General features: G+C 33.3%; 1 protein-coding gene across 1 annotated transcript in view; it reads left to right on the forward strand.

Moving 5' to 3' along the window:
* The window catches only part of DPP10 (dipeptidyl peptidase like 10), a 731,390-nt gene that overhangs the window by 365,708 nt on the left and 350,342 nt on the right, over nt 1–15,340 (forward strand). The window contains exon 5 of the mRNA XM_003275193.3: nt 216–290. Within this exon, the coding sequence (XP_003275241.1) occupies nt 216–290 (75 nt within the window). The remainder of the gene's footprint in view (nt 1–215; nt 291–15,340) is intronic.

The raw sequence follows: 15,340 nt of genomic DNA on the forward strand, positions 1-15,340 counted from the left end.
AACTTTTTCTTACCGAAATGTCTAATATGTCCTCTTTAAATTTTTTATGTTCATCTGAATAATCATACATACATACAGGCAAATATATACAATATAAAAGAAATGAGAATGCTATTTTATAGTGCTATGAGAATTGAGGGATTTTTTATATTTATACATCCAAATTCATGTTAAAAAGCTTTTAAATATAACTGTTTTGTTTTTTCTTTTTCTAGGTAACCTTCAAAGCATCAAGACATTCAGTTTCACCAGATTTGAAATATGTTCTTCTGGCATATGATGTCAAACAGGTAAAGGAGTGATCTTCTTTGAGAATACTTGTCTTTGTGATGCATTGGGGTGACAATTCATAATTTTACTCAGCTGTAACTCACCTAAGCAAAATCTGGCATATCTAGTAACTACCAGAGGACAGTAATGACTACTTTGCACAAAAGATGTTTGAAGATAACGTCCAAACATCTTGCATATCTGTACAGCAAATAATTGGGGCAATTTGCCATGTGCCTGTGCTGATCCAAGTCCATCTCTTGGCAGAGGAGAATGTGGCAGAGTTTAGCAAATCCAACAAATGCGGGCTTGTGAAAATTTCAAGATAAGCCTTACAATATACTTGAGTGTTTCATGTGTGTACAGATTAGACACTTTTCTAGTGCCTAGAGCTTCAGACGTGTATATTGGGAAGGCACCTGCTGAAAACATTGACTCAGATTATGGTCAAGGGATTCTTTAGTGGAGTTTGAACGTCAGCTTGAGGTTGTAGAAAATTTTGCAAATGGGGCAAGCCAAGCAATTAATTCTGAACAAATAAAATGTTCTAATTGCAATTAGTGTTCCCTTATTCCATGTGAGCCTTAAAGCACAATTAGAGCAATATGTATGGTTGTTGAGTGTTTTGTACTTAGATATCATTTGCACGATTAAAAAGCAAAGTAAATGTTGGAAAGCCAATTCAGCAGATTAGTATCTGTAAAGAATAAATGATTGGAAATCATTCAAGGAAGTTTACGAGCTTTAAGACGAACAATAAAAATTTATGGACTTAAGGCAGGAAGCCTCATACAATGCTTTGAAAGCCCTTTGAACACATGGAATTTCACAGTTCGAAAGAACTGCTATTTGATGGCTTTAGTCTTTTGGAATATACATGTGCTATATTTTTAAGGTTATATTTTTTGACTTAAGTAATTTATGCTATAAAAGACAGAGGGATTTTAGTCAAAGGCCTCTTTTCCTAGTATAGATGTTGGCCTGTTTTCTTCTCTTTTGCTTTGAGTTATCTTTATTCATTGGGATTTTATAAATCATGTGTTATAGTGAGAAAAGTACTTGACATTTATAAACTAAAATATTACAATATACTAAGAAGTTTCTAACATAACGTTATCTAAAGAATCTAAGCTTGAAAAGTCTGCTATATTAAACTGATGATGAACTTTTAGAAAATCAGGTTTCAGGAGCTATTGTAATGAAGACTGGAACTGGCAGTAGGACAAACACATAGATCAATGAAAGAGAAGAGAGAACCCAGAAATAGACCCTCACAACTATGCCTACTAGATTCTTGGCAAAGGTGCACAAGCAATTTAATGGACGACAGTCTTTTCAACAACTAGTGCCAGAACAATCAGATATCCATAGGCAAAAAATAAAAACAAAAAGCCCACAAAAAACAAAAGCATCATATTGGCTTAAGCCACACACCTTATACAAACTCAGAATGGATCATGCTTTTAAATGTAAAGTGTAAATCTATAAAACTTTTAGAAAAAAATCTTTGGGATTTAAGGCTAGGGAAAAATTTCTTAAACTGTATATCAAAAGCACAGTCCATAGGAGGATAAACTATTGTTCCATGATAGATCCTGTTTTCAGGCTAAAAATAAAAAGTTACAGTCTAGAAGAAATATTTGAAATTCCCATGTTTGACAAAGGACCAACTTTCATATATAAAGAATTAAAAACAACAACTATAACAAAAACACAACTATACAATCAGAAAGCGGTCCCAGACATGAAGAGACATTTCACTGAAGATTTACAGATGGCAAATAAGTACATGAAAATATTTTAACATTACTAGCCAATAGGTAAATGCAAATTGAAACTACAATAGAGTATCACTACAAATCTATCAGAATGGTTAATTTTTTTTTAAAGTGACAACACCCAATGATGGCAAACATGCAGAGAAACTGGATCATTCATACATTGCTGTTGGAATGTATAATGGTACAGCTACTTTGGAAGATATTTTGATAGTTTCTTTAAAAACTAAGTATATACTACCATCCGACCCAGCAATTAAATTTCACTAGACAATTGCTTCAAGGCATTTATCCCAGATAAATAAAAAATAATGTTCCCACAAAAACCTGTATGCAAATATTTGCAGCAGCCTTGTTTATAATAGCCAAAAACTGAGACAGCCCAGATGTTCTTCAAAGGGTGAATGGCTAGATGAACTGTGGTCCATTCATCCCATGGAATAAATATTCAGCAATACAAAGGAACAAGCTTTCGATATAGACAGCAACATGCATAGATCTTTGGAATTATGACAAGTGAAAAAAAAACGGTCCCAAATATGATTGTTTGTATGATTTCATCTATATAACTTCTCAAAATGATAAAATTAAGGAAAGGAAGAAGAGATTAGTAGTTTCCAGGAGAAAAGGAGGGAAATGGGAGCAGCTCTTTCTATTTTATGGAACAACAAGAGGGATCTTTGTGGAGATAGAAATGCTCTATATCTTGATTATATAAATGTCAATGTCCTGGTTGTTTTCTTGACCTGGTTGTTTACTTGACCAGGATTTCTTATAGTTTTATAAGATAGTATCAGTGGGGAAAACTGGGTGGGGAATACCTGTGATCTCTCAGTATTATTTATTATAATGGCATGTGAAAATAATTATGTCAAAATAAAAGATTTTAACTTGAAAAAGCTGTAATTTTTTAAAAAGTCCTAAAATAAGGCAAAAGTTTTTTTTGTTTGTTTTTGTTTTTTTTTTTTGGTGGGAGCAGGGCACAGAGTTTCACTCTTGTTGCCCAGGCTGTAGTACAATGGCACAATCTCTGCTCACTGCAACCTCCACCTCCCGGGTTCAAGCAATTCTCCTCTCTCAGCCTCCTGAGTAGCTGGGATTACAGGCATGTACCACCACGTCCAGCTAATTTTGTATTTTTAGTAGAGATGAAGTTTCACCATTTTGGTCAGGCTGGTCTTGAACTCCTGACCTCAGGGGATCCGCCTGCTTCGGCCTTGCAAGCGTGAGCCACCGTGCCTGGTGGTAAAAGTTTTGTTTTTTTTTTTTTTTTAATTCAGTTTCAATTTATTTTATTAAGTGTATGGATTACGCAACATCATTGAAATCTTTTGCCCCAAACAAGTTACTAGAAAGAGGTAAAAAGATTTAAGTATGCATTTCCACATTTATAGTTTTATGCAAATCTGATATAGTTTTTAAAGATTAGTGAATGAAAATAGTTAAAAGTAGTAAAAAATGATCAAGTATTAAATAAACTAGTGAAATTAGTTTGAGAACTTTTGTATTCTTGTCCAAGTCAGTCAATTTCTATCTAGAAGAACAATTTTTACTATTTGTTTTCAGGGAAGCTGGTTAACTGTCTATGAAAAGTCAAACTGTATTAGGTTATGCCAGATCATCCCTGATAGCATCACACTAACCATTCTCTAAACACAGAAACTGAAATTGCTTTTTCATCTTATTTTTAAATAGTAACATTTTGTAATTTAGATTTACGTTTTTAAAATGTGGAATAAGGAGCATAAAACTAGGTTAACTTTGAGTTATTTGGACAAAATAGGGCACAAACTTATAAAAATATAATTAACAATATAAACATAGCTGTGGACCAGTCTTCATATTCTTATGGTCTTTTTTTCTTATCAAGGAGAAATAAAGATACTTTATGACAAAATAACTGGAAGTGAAAGAATGCTAGCAGTTAAATAAATTTGAGAAACTTTATTTCACCATTTTATATCATTTCATTTATTTATTCATTTTATTTATTAATTATGTCCCAGGTGCAATTGCCGGGCTGTATATTATAGGCTGTATTTGTGGGTATGGTCACATAAATTGAATTATCTCCTTCAAGAAATTTATAACCAGGAAGAGGTGATATGACACAAACATTCATATCCACAGCATACAACATCATGTTATGTATCATACACGTGGTAATATCAAAGAATAAAGAAAACTTTTACTCAGGGTAATCATGATAGACAAGAATCGTATGCTGGGCTTTGAAGAGCAGAGAGGTAAAAATGAATAGAAAAACAGGCCAGCTTGGCCAACATGGTGAAATCCCATCTCTACTAAAAATACAGAAAAATTAGTTGGGCATGGTGGCACACGCCTGTAGTCCCAGCTACTCGGGAGGCTGAGGAGGAGAATTACTTGAACCCAGGAGGCAGAGATTTCAGTGAGCTGAGATTGACTACTGCACTCCAGCCTGAGCAACAGGGCAAGACTCTGTCTCAAAAAAAAAAGAAAAGTAAATAAATAAATAAATAGCTAAATAAATAAATAAAGCAAACAGTCATTATCACTCTTAGCTATACCATTAGAATCATCTGGAGAGTTTTAAAAATTATTAATGCTGAGGCCCTCCCCTGCAGAAACTCTAATCTAATTGGCCTGAGGTATAGCCCCAGCTTTGGAGTTTTACAAACTCCCCAGGAGATAATGTGCAGCTAGGGTTGAAGACCATTGAATTTAAGTGAACTCGTCTCTTCGACCTATTGAAGACTTTCCAGATTTCAGAAAAGGGAAACACTAGAAACACAAATAAAAACAGCTGATTATTTAAACTGCATGTATTTTGTGCCAAAGTCTTTACTTGTACACGCTTAATCCTTACATCTTTTATTCTTAACACACAACAGTAGTTGGTGTTATTCTTCCTTTATGGGTGAAAATACAGAGACTAACTTACCTAATGTGATTCAGGATTGAAAGTTGTTTTTTTTTTTCCTGAAACAATGGGTCTCAATGTACATGCTCAGCATAGCAGCATCAGCATAGCCTGGGAAGTTATTAAAAATCCAAATTCTCTTGTCCCATTGAGACAGAAACTCTAGGAGTGGGCCCAGCAATCTGTGGTTTGACAAGCCTAAGTGATTCTGATGCATTCAAGACTGAGAACCAGTGTTTAGGGACCTGATTCCTTAAACTGCAAGAGCTCTATCTAAGAAGAGAGCTAAGCAGCCAGAATCTCACCATATGCAGGACAAAGATGAATAGAAAATATCATTTAAGAAAGATGATCTAGCCTTTTTTTCTTTAGTTTTTCACAAATATTTCTTCCTGGATTTAATGTCCAACTGTTCCTTTCTGACCTTGGATGTTGCTCTAGTAACCAATTTACCCCTCAAGGTTAATGTTTGATCTGTTTTCATTATAGGTGGCATAGTGGGATGCGCCTGGAATTTGGAACAAAATATGTGTTTAAATTCAAATTGTCCATATTAAAATTTGTATTGAAATATAATATACCTATAGGAGCTTGCATATACTATGAAGATAGCTTGAATTTCTATAAACCAAACACCTCTATGGTGCCATCACCCAGATAAAGCAGCAAAACATTACTGTTCTCCATTCTGTTACTGTGAGCCACAAGGGAGAACACTGTCTACATTTGTAAAGATTATTTCTGCCTGTTTTTGCACTTTAGGTAAATTCATACACTATGTACTGTTTTGTGTATCTCTTATTTTACTCAATAATTAGTTCGTAAAATATATCCATAGTTTTCAAGTGTTGTATAACAGATTGTACATTCCCACTATGATATACCATTCCATTGCACATATCACAATTTATCCCCTTTACTGTTGATTAGATTGTAATACAGATGTACATGAGCAATGCATTATTGTATAGATTATTTGTCTGATCCTCTCTCTTTCCCATCCATTACTCTGCTTCTTCTTTGACACCTATTTCAAAAAAAATATTATTTAAGAGGGCACAAACATTTTTTGGGTACTTAGTGCATCTGCCATGGAAGTGTGTTTATCAATGTAAACCTCCCAAAGTCCCGCTTCTTGGCTGTTTATATCATATTTTACAGAGGAGAAAGAATTAGAGATGTTAACTAACTTCTTCAAGGGCCCCAGTTCACAGTTGCAGAGCTGGGACTGAATTATTTTTTTCTAGCTCCAAAGTCCCTAGCTTTTCGACTCCTTTGTCATTTTCAGAAAGTTCTTACCTATCTTTACAGATTAACTGTGTACTCTGATAGAATTATTTTCCTATTTATTTGAAATCATATCAACTAATTCCTAATTAATTAATTGGAAGGCAAGTGAAACATACTGCAATATGTATTTAGTAAACATATTACAATATCAAACAATATATGATTTTTAATACTCAGTACTTAATATAGTTCTCCAGACGTAGTGGTTAGACATTTTATTTTTGTATTTGCATCTTTACAACTGTTTCTCAAAATGGTCAATGAAATTATCATTCTGGAATGCCTTTTAATGCCATAAAATTAAAAACATACTTTTAAAGAAGATGAAAGCACTCCAAAATATGGCAAATCATGATATGCTAAAACCTTGATGATCAGAATATTTGTGGTTAATATTTGTCATCTAGTATTTTGATATTCACCATATCAGACTAAATTATTTTTTTCAGCATTCTGAGTCATGTATATAAATAGTTTTAATTTAACCAATAAATCTATTTAATTTTATATATTATCTGTATATATTTGGAATTATTGGTTCACTGGAATTATTTCACAATTGTATTTTTAAGCCATCCTTAAAAAGTCAAGAGTCCTTTACCACATTTTTTTAAGGACAAACATGTAGTAAGGAGAAATCAATTTTTTTTAACCTTTTTAAGCAAATTTATAGTTTTATAGTTTTCTTGTTTGGATTTAAAATATACCATGTCAAGTAGACTAGTTAACTATTTTACACTGTCAACGTCTTTCTTAATACATCTTATGTTTGTTATCAGAAACTTTAAATTTACTGTTGTTTCAGCAGAATTAGAACTGTCCTCTATGCATAACGGGACATAAATCTGCATAAGAATTAGCTTTTTCTGAATGCAAGAGTAATAGTTGAATGAATCCTTTAAATCGTGTCTAATAGAGGAAACAAATCAATTGTACCTGGTCTGCATCTGCTATGTTAGTAGTATCTGTTCTCTAAATTCGATGCTCTGCAAAAAACCAGCATTGTTATTCTCTACAGTTAGATGCATTCATTTCAGTTTGGGTCTCTACTATTTTATAGCTCTGTGTACAAATTATTTTTCCGATAAGTATCTATCTTAACTAAGAAGTAATCCTGTAAAATGCATCCTGCATGCACTACTGCTTTAAGAAGTAACTCTTCTCTAGTGAATTATCTAATTAAATTCTGGACCTTAATACTTCAGTGCTTTACAATTACAGATACATATTTAAGAAGTCTGTGGGAGTACATAATCTGGTTATAGAATTACCTAAGCTGTTAAGATTCATACATTTGAGGTTCACTAATATTTCAAAAAATACAAACTCAAAGAAAGCACAGTCTGGGAAGGTTACTGTGTTCAAACATGTGGGACTCTGAGTTCATCCTGAAATCCTCCTGCCTTCTAGTGCCCATAGAATACTCACCTTTCCTTGTTTGTAGCTGCTGCAGCAGAACTGCCTTCCTATTTAACCTTCTCCTTACTACCCAGAGATAATAAGGCATTAAAAATAAGTTAGCATCAATTTTGGAATATTTCTTTTGGGTTAAGGCAAAAATTCAAAAGTCCCTAGGAGGTGGACAAAAAGGAAGGAAAGAAGTAAACACAGGAAATATTTTTGGAAGCCAGTATTTACAACATTTTTTGGTGAAACTTACTAATGTATTTATCAATTTATCACTAATTAAACAACATACTTTTAAATAGCATCTTTTTATTTTGAAATGATATAACTCTATTATAGAGAATCTGAAAATACACAAAAAAGGAAGGAAAAATAATGCCTCTATCCACCTTTGTTTTTTAGATAAAACCACCGTTAATGTACTGGTTTATCTCATCTAAGTCCTATTTATGGTCATTAGTATGTATATTTTTTCCACTTATGGACAAAATTATAAAAATTGTATAACACAGTTTACTATCATGAATATTACACTATCAACATTGTGCCTTGTCTTAAATATTTCTCAAAAACATTATTTTAATGGCTCTACAATCTTTTCATGTGGTTATATCATAATTTATTCAACTCAATTTCTTTAATATTTATAGATAGTTGACAGATTAGCACTCTGTCATTATTACAAAAAACCATCCTGTAATGAACACTAATAAATATCTGTCTTTGTTTATTCTCAGTTAAATGAGACTGAAATTATTGGATTATATATTTTCTACATTAATTAATGTTCTTGATGCAAATTGCTAAAATGCCCACTAGAAAGCAAAGTAAATGCATGCTTCCCCAGTAAAGAGAAAGAATTTAAGATTCCTTTTGGTTTATGATGCTATTTTATAGGACACTAATGGTTTTTCTAAGGTAAATGAACAAAAACAAACAACAAAATTATTTATGAATAGGAGAATCTGTGATATGTTAGCAGATTCTGATTCCTTCTTACACTGAAAGCTCTGTGATTCATATTCACTCTCCAAGTGCAAATATCTAAGCTCAAGTCATTGAGAAAGCAAGCCTATTTTTTAAAAAAATAAAATAAACACCTTCAATGTCAACTAATTGCCTTCACTATGGTAAAATTACACTAGGAGTAATAGGTGAGTAGAATTAGCAAGTGATGGAGTAAAAGTAAGTTTCTCCTCATAGGAGTTATTTTAAAATTGTTGCTACAGAAGACAGTCCTTAATTGTAAAACATAATGGAGTCATCATTTGTATCTATTCACGGGTAGTTTATTTCTATAGAAATAATATCATGTTCTCATTTTAAACTGCAAGATGCAGATTCCAACCTACTTCTTTAGCTTTGCATACATTTACAGCATACAGGTAAATTTGAAACAGGTTTTTAGGATAGGTACTTATATATATAATTGTATTAAGATAATGGACTCTTCTTTAGTTCAGTGGATTCCTGCATGTGCCTGTTATTTATTTTTACTATCATGAGATAAGTATCTAAGACAATAAAATAACCTATTTCCTTATGGTGTGTTGACTGGCAAAAAATCCCCTTGCAGATGGAGAGGCCACAAAGTAGAAATAGGCTTAGTATGGAGAAAAAGTAAAGTGAGTCCCTATATATTTGGCAAATATTAGGTTGAATGTGAGTTAAGCAGCTTTCTCTATTATAAGGCTTTAGAGAGATTTTAATAAGTTAGTGTATTATAATTTATCAGATAGAAGAAAAAATATTTATTGCACCCTGACTTTACTTGAGACACATCACTGTTTTTTTTTCTCATGGATCTGTGTACGGTCTAGAACAAAAAAACATACTTTGGGCAGTAGTATATTAGGAAAATACTGTGATACTAAGTGAAAAGATCTGATTCTGGTCACCTAATAATGATGCACATCTGCCAAACTTCATGACATAAAGCAGTCATTTATTGTGATCATAGATTCTGCAGATCAGGGTTTCTAGAAGGGCTTGGCTGTACGTTTCCCACTTGTAGGCTTATGTGATTGATGCTCGATGTGGGGACTGCAGTCGTCTGAAAGCCTAACTGAGCTGGGAGCTATACTTTCAAAGTGGCTCATTCACATGGCTGGCAAGTTGATACCGGTTGTTGACCGAGAACCTCAGTTTTTTCCATGTGTACCTGTCCACAGGGCTACTTCCATGTCCTCATGAGAGGGCTTAAGGCTTCTCCCAGTCTGGGTAATCCAAGGGAGCCAGGCAGAGTCTGCAACACTGTAGCCTTGAAGCACATAAACCATCACTAGCACTCTAGTGTTTGTCACACAGGCACAGCTGTGATTACAGGTGGGAAGGAAGCACATGAGGCCGTAAAATTCAAGAGATGAGAATGACTGATGGCTCTCTCCCTTGACACAGATCCTGAAACAAAGCAAGTGAATTGCATAAAGACTTGGAAAATGCCTCAGAAAATCACTGTAGAGTTCTGAATACTAGTTAGGTCTAGTGACGTTAGATGGCTTTGAAGCTGGCTGAATAGCCATATCCAGAGAAGTGTGATTAATTGATTTACATGTGAGGGCCTCCATGGATAGATCAGAAACCTGTATTATTAATATTTTCATGTCTGTTCCTTGTTCTGTACACGTTAATGAGTTTAAAATAAATAGATAAAAGTATACTGATCACAGTTTTGAATGAGCAAGGTAGAATAGAGGATTGATTTACAGATAATCTATATAATCAAGATTACAGATAACCTAGGGGTGGCAATGCTGACTGGAGTTCAAATGATTAAACTTAACAGTGTTTAGAGTGAATTTAAGCATGCATTTTATAAAAATCTGGCTCCCAAAATGTAGCATGAAGCACAGTAATGGATACACTAACTTAAGTAACGTTATTGGCCACAGCTCAGTATAAATTCAGGCTGTCACATTAACTTTAAAGACACCGATAAATTTTTAGGTTGGTTAATGAAATTAAACTACCTAGAACCGTGTGCCAATACTGTAGTCACCAGCCACATGTGTCTATTGAGGACTTGAAATGTGGTTAGTCCAAATTGAGGTAAAAATTGTACTTCCCAGATTCTGAAGACTTAATAAAAAACAGAAAAACATATAATATTAATTATGTATCATATTCATGATATGTTTAAATAATATTTGGGATATACTGGGTTGAATAAAATATATTAGTAATTGATTCAACCAGTTACTCTTTATTTTCTATGAACATAGCTACTAACAATAAGCTTACATATGCTGGGTTTGGGTTACATTTCTGTTGCTCAGTGCTGCTCGGTGGATACAGGAGGTGGATATGTCAGTGTTCTAAGGAAAACACCTGGGATACTCTAGCCAATTAGAGGCCATATAGGAGACAGTCATAATTCTCAAAGATTTAGCAATTGTGATGAAGGAATTATGTAATTGTGGAAAAGGAAAACTGGAAAATATGGGAAGAATAATAGATATCTTCAGTATTGGAGGGCTATCACAGAGAAGAGAAATTGGATATATTTCTAAGCATAAAACTAGGGCCCTTGATATGAAATGGTGCCAGGAAGGCAGATTTTGGCTCCACATAATGAAGGCCTCTCTTAACACTTGTTTTTTCACTAATACAAGGACTAGTGTTGAAGTCAGTGAGCCTATTTTCTCTAGAAATATTCAAAAGATGGGTAGATAATTGTCTGTCACAGGCATTGTGCAAATAAATCTACCATAGGTGAGTTATGTTGAAATAGTTAAATATCACTGTTTTCCATTAATCCAAGAAGGATAACAGTTTTACCTCTGAAATGCATCATACCATAAACACAGGAAAAAAGAGATGTGACTTTCCAACTAATATGTCAAGTTTGAAATGTTGTAGCTTATATGGACCTTGATTTTTCTTGCTACAAATTTCAATCAAAAGCAGTAGACTTTGTTCCATGTAATCGTATCTATTTTGAAAAGTATCAAATATGGAATAACTTTTCAGAGAACCATAACAGTAATAATTCTTAGTAGAAACAGAAAAGTTCAAGTTAAAAAAAAAACACAACAGGATATAAACACAGAGAAGAAATTCAGAAGTAATATTTTCTAATATTTTCTGATTATACCAAGACAGCAATGTTATGATTCCTAGTTGGAGTTTATACTAATTAATTTTCAGTTGTTTTCATGCTGCCTATTTTAAAAAGGAAAACAGTTAAAGGCTGTGTGTTAGTAAATTAACCAGCTCAAAGAGAGTGTGTAGTGTGGGGGTCTCTAAATAGAAAGGACCTTAGTGTTTCTGAGGAAAGAAGAAATATAGAATATAACTAGCCATGAGGGCAACACAGTTTTAAAAGACCTTGGCCAGAAAATGACCAAGGCTTATGGTCAAAAAATTTATACTTTATTTTTAAGAGCAAATTTTTGTTAAGATATAAAATATAATCTACTGTACTTGAAATAGTATGAAGTATTGCATTGTGATGCTTAATTCTACTTACTTAAACTTCATTATGTTTAATTAAAATGCACACACATTTTTCTTCCCTTTTCCTCTTGGGATCATTTAAGGCTAAAACTGGAACTTAATCTGTGTGGTAAACCCAGCACCAAGTACAGTGTATGTGCACATTATAGTCATTTGTTTGTTTCTTTAATAATTGAATAAGTGTGGGAAAACAAAGCTGGTCTATACAGGGAGAAAATATGCATTTTCTGCATCTTCCTAATTCCTTTTCAAGACACTTATTTCAAAATAAGAGATATCTTACAGGCTGAGGAAAAGCTAGTGGTAATTGTGTGAATTTTGATCTTCATAAAGAAACAAATTAAATAATTTATTTGTGCATACTTTTGCACCTTAAACTAGTTTTGCGCCTATAATTTTGCACTTAAACTTATGAATACTGTCAGACAATGGTTTTCATCATTTTTTTTCTTTCTGGATAAAAAAAATTCTGTCCATAATATTTCAAATATAAAAACATTAGCAATTTTCAATCTGAGGATATCGCTTTGTTATTATTACTTTTCTCTATATAAAGAATTGAAGAGCACTTTTTTGCAGTTGAATTTCATTTAATACGTATGCCTGTATAATAACACATTCTGAGGGAGAGGATTTTATTAATAATTTACATTTTCTTTGTTTGCGGATTGAATGATGCCATGAGAACAATTAATGGCGTAGATGTTCATTTACTCTCCCTCATAATTTCTAAGCAAAAGTATTTTTGTATTTATTGATGTCATGCAAAATATAGGCATCTTGTAAAAGATACTGTGAAAGGGGAAATTTTCTATATAATGAATGTTGTTAATAGTCATGATGTTAATGTAGAATATAAATTAAAACCTATAATTAGGTTATTGTGGATTATACCTGTACTTATTAGTTATTCATTTATAAAATGAATTATGGTATTTGTTTTCAGAAAAATGTTCCAAATTATGAGGTCATATCCCGTACCCCAAAAAATATCCTGTTTCCTGTTATTGGACGGTTAGGTTAATTTAAAATTTCCCACTATTGTTAACAATGCTGTGATGATCATCCTTGCCCTTAAAACTGTGGCCGCATTTCTGATAAATCAGTATATCAAGTGATATTAATTTTGTAGAGGTTATTGAGGCATATTACTGCCTTTCTTTCCAAGAAGTTTCAAACAGCACTTCCTGTAGCTTTGTGTTTATGTGTGTTGGTGTGTGTGTGTGTGAGAGAGATTTTTTAAATTTAACCTTTTATACATTATTAGTTTTGTGGATGGAGAATTTTGCATAAAAAGTTCAGCTAATTTGCTAAAGATCTCTGGATAATAGCAGAGCTGGGATCAGAATCAAAGGCTCATGATATTAGCCATAATGTTAAGATGATCTTTATATGTAAAATACTCGGTTAATTAATCATAAATTCATTCAATAGCTATCCATGGAAAGCTTACTATGTAAGCTGCCTCCTGCACTATATGCCATGGATATAGCACAGAACAAAACAAATGATAATCCCTTGCATAATAGTGGGGAGAGAGAAAGATAAAAGAAAATAAATAAGTAAATTACATAGCATGTTACGTAGTGGTAAGTGCTAGGGAGAATTTTATTTTACATTTTATTTCACTTTTACTTACTTGTAAATATAGACTCACACAAATTTGCAAATGAGTGTAGAAACCTTTGTATTCCTTACCCATCAGCAAAATCCCCCCAGTGGTGACATCTTGCATAAAAATAATGCATTATCAAAACCAGACAATTGACTAGCATAACATAATTAATACAATTACAGATCTTAAACCTGTTTTTGCATATGCTCATTTTCTGACATGCCTTTGTGTGTGATTCTATGACATTTTTTATTATACGTAACCACCTTTACCATCACAATTGAGATACAGAACTGCTCTGTCAGCACAACGAAAATCTCTTTTGCTTCCCCTTTATAGTCGCACCTGTGTCTTCTTATCTAATTTCTGGCAACCCCTGTTTTCCATTTCTATAATTTTGTCATGTTAGGAATGGTATATAAATGGAATCATGAAGTATATAATTTTTTGAAATTGGCTTGTTTTTTATTGTCCAACATAATGCCCTTAAATTCCATCCACGTTGTTTTGTGTGCCAAGATTTTGTTCTTTTCCACTGCTGAGTAGTAGACCGTGACATGTAAAGCAAAAAGGAAGATGCCATTAAAAAGGGTGCAGTTTTCAATGGAGTGGCGAGCAAAGGCATTCCAGAGGAAATGACACCTAAGTGTCGACCTAAGGAAGTGAAGAAAGATTCTTGTGCATATTTGGGGGAAGAATGTCTTAGGTAAAGGGAATATCCTGAGTAAAAGTTTGGAGTAGCCAGGAAGCCCTTTTGGCCTGAGCAGTGAGACAGAGCACAAGCATTAAGAGATGACATTAAAAAAAAAAAAAGAGAGATGACATTGAGACCCCTTTTAAGGCCCTGTAGACTCTACAATTAGTGGTAACTGCAGTAACTGTATAACTATGGTGATTGTATTAGGTGACTCAAATTTCCCACGAAGTTACTTCTAAACTCTGAAGAGATTGAAAGAATTATCCCTTCCCTGGGTGTAGCAAAATGAATACTTTATAATAGAAAAATAGCTTAATTGGAATTTTATCTTTTAAAAAGATTTCCATTTTAAAAAATGGAATATAAAGAACTTTATATTCCATTTATGAAATGTGTCAGTGTTGTCAAACCTTTAAGTAACTTTGGCATGAGATGGGAAGCATATATTCTATTACTTTTCATCATTCATGATTTTTACTCTGTGAAAACCTCAGTTGGGGGATGCAAAAGGCATAGAATTTACTGGAAGAACAGAGATGGCACCTCGTATGACTCAGAGGACATTGCATCACAGTTGGGGTCCTCAGCCCAGCAGAGAATATCACAGCAAACACTAAATGGACCTGCCAGAAAATTCCGGTCCACTTGGGCAGTTATATGATCTAAGTCAAGTCTCAGTCTTTCACTCTATCAAAGAATAAAAAGGGTATGAGTCATTTTGACAGGTCTCAAAAGCATCTCAGTAAATGAACAAAGCTCAGGACATCACAGTTGCCGATGTTAATCGAAGACTGAATTGAATTGGTGCTTGGGGGACTGGCAGTCCTAATCTGATTTTCACAAACATGCCAATATCAATAAACTTGCGGGTAAACACAAAGCCAAATAAACAGAAGTGCATTCATTTTTGCTAAATACTAGATATT

The sequence above is a fragment of the Nomascus leucogenys genome, chromosome 20, assembly GCF_006542625.1.
Source record: "Nomascus leucogenys isolate Asia chromosome 20, Asia_NLE_v1, whole genome shotgun sequence".
NCBI lineage: Eukaryota > Metazoa > Chordata > Mammalia > Primates > Hylobatidae > Nomascus > Nomascus leucogenys.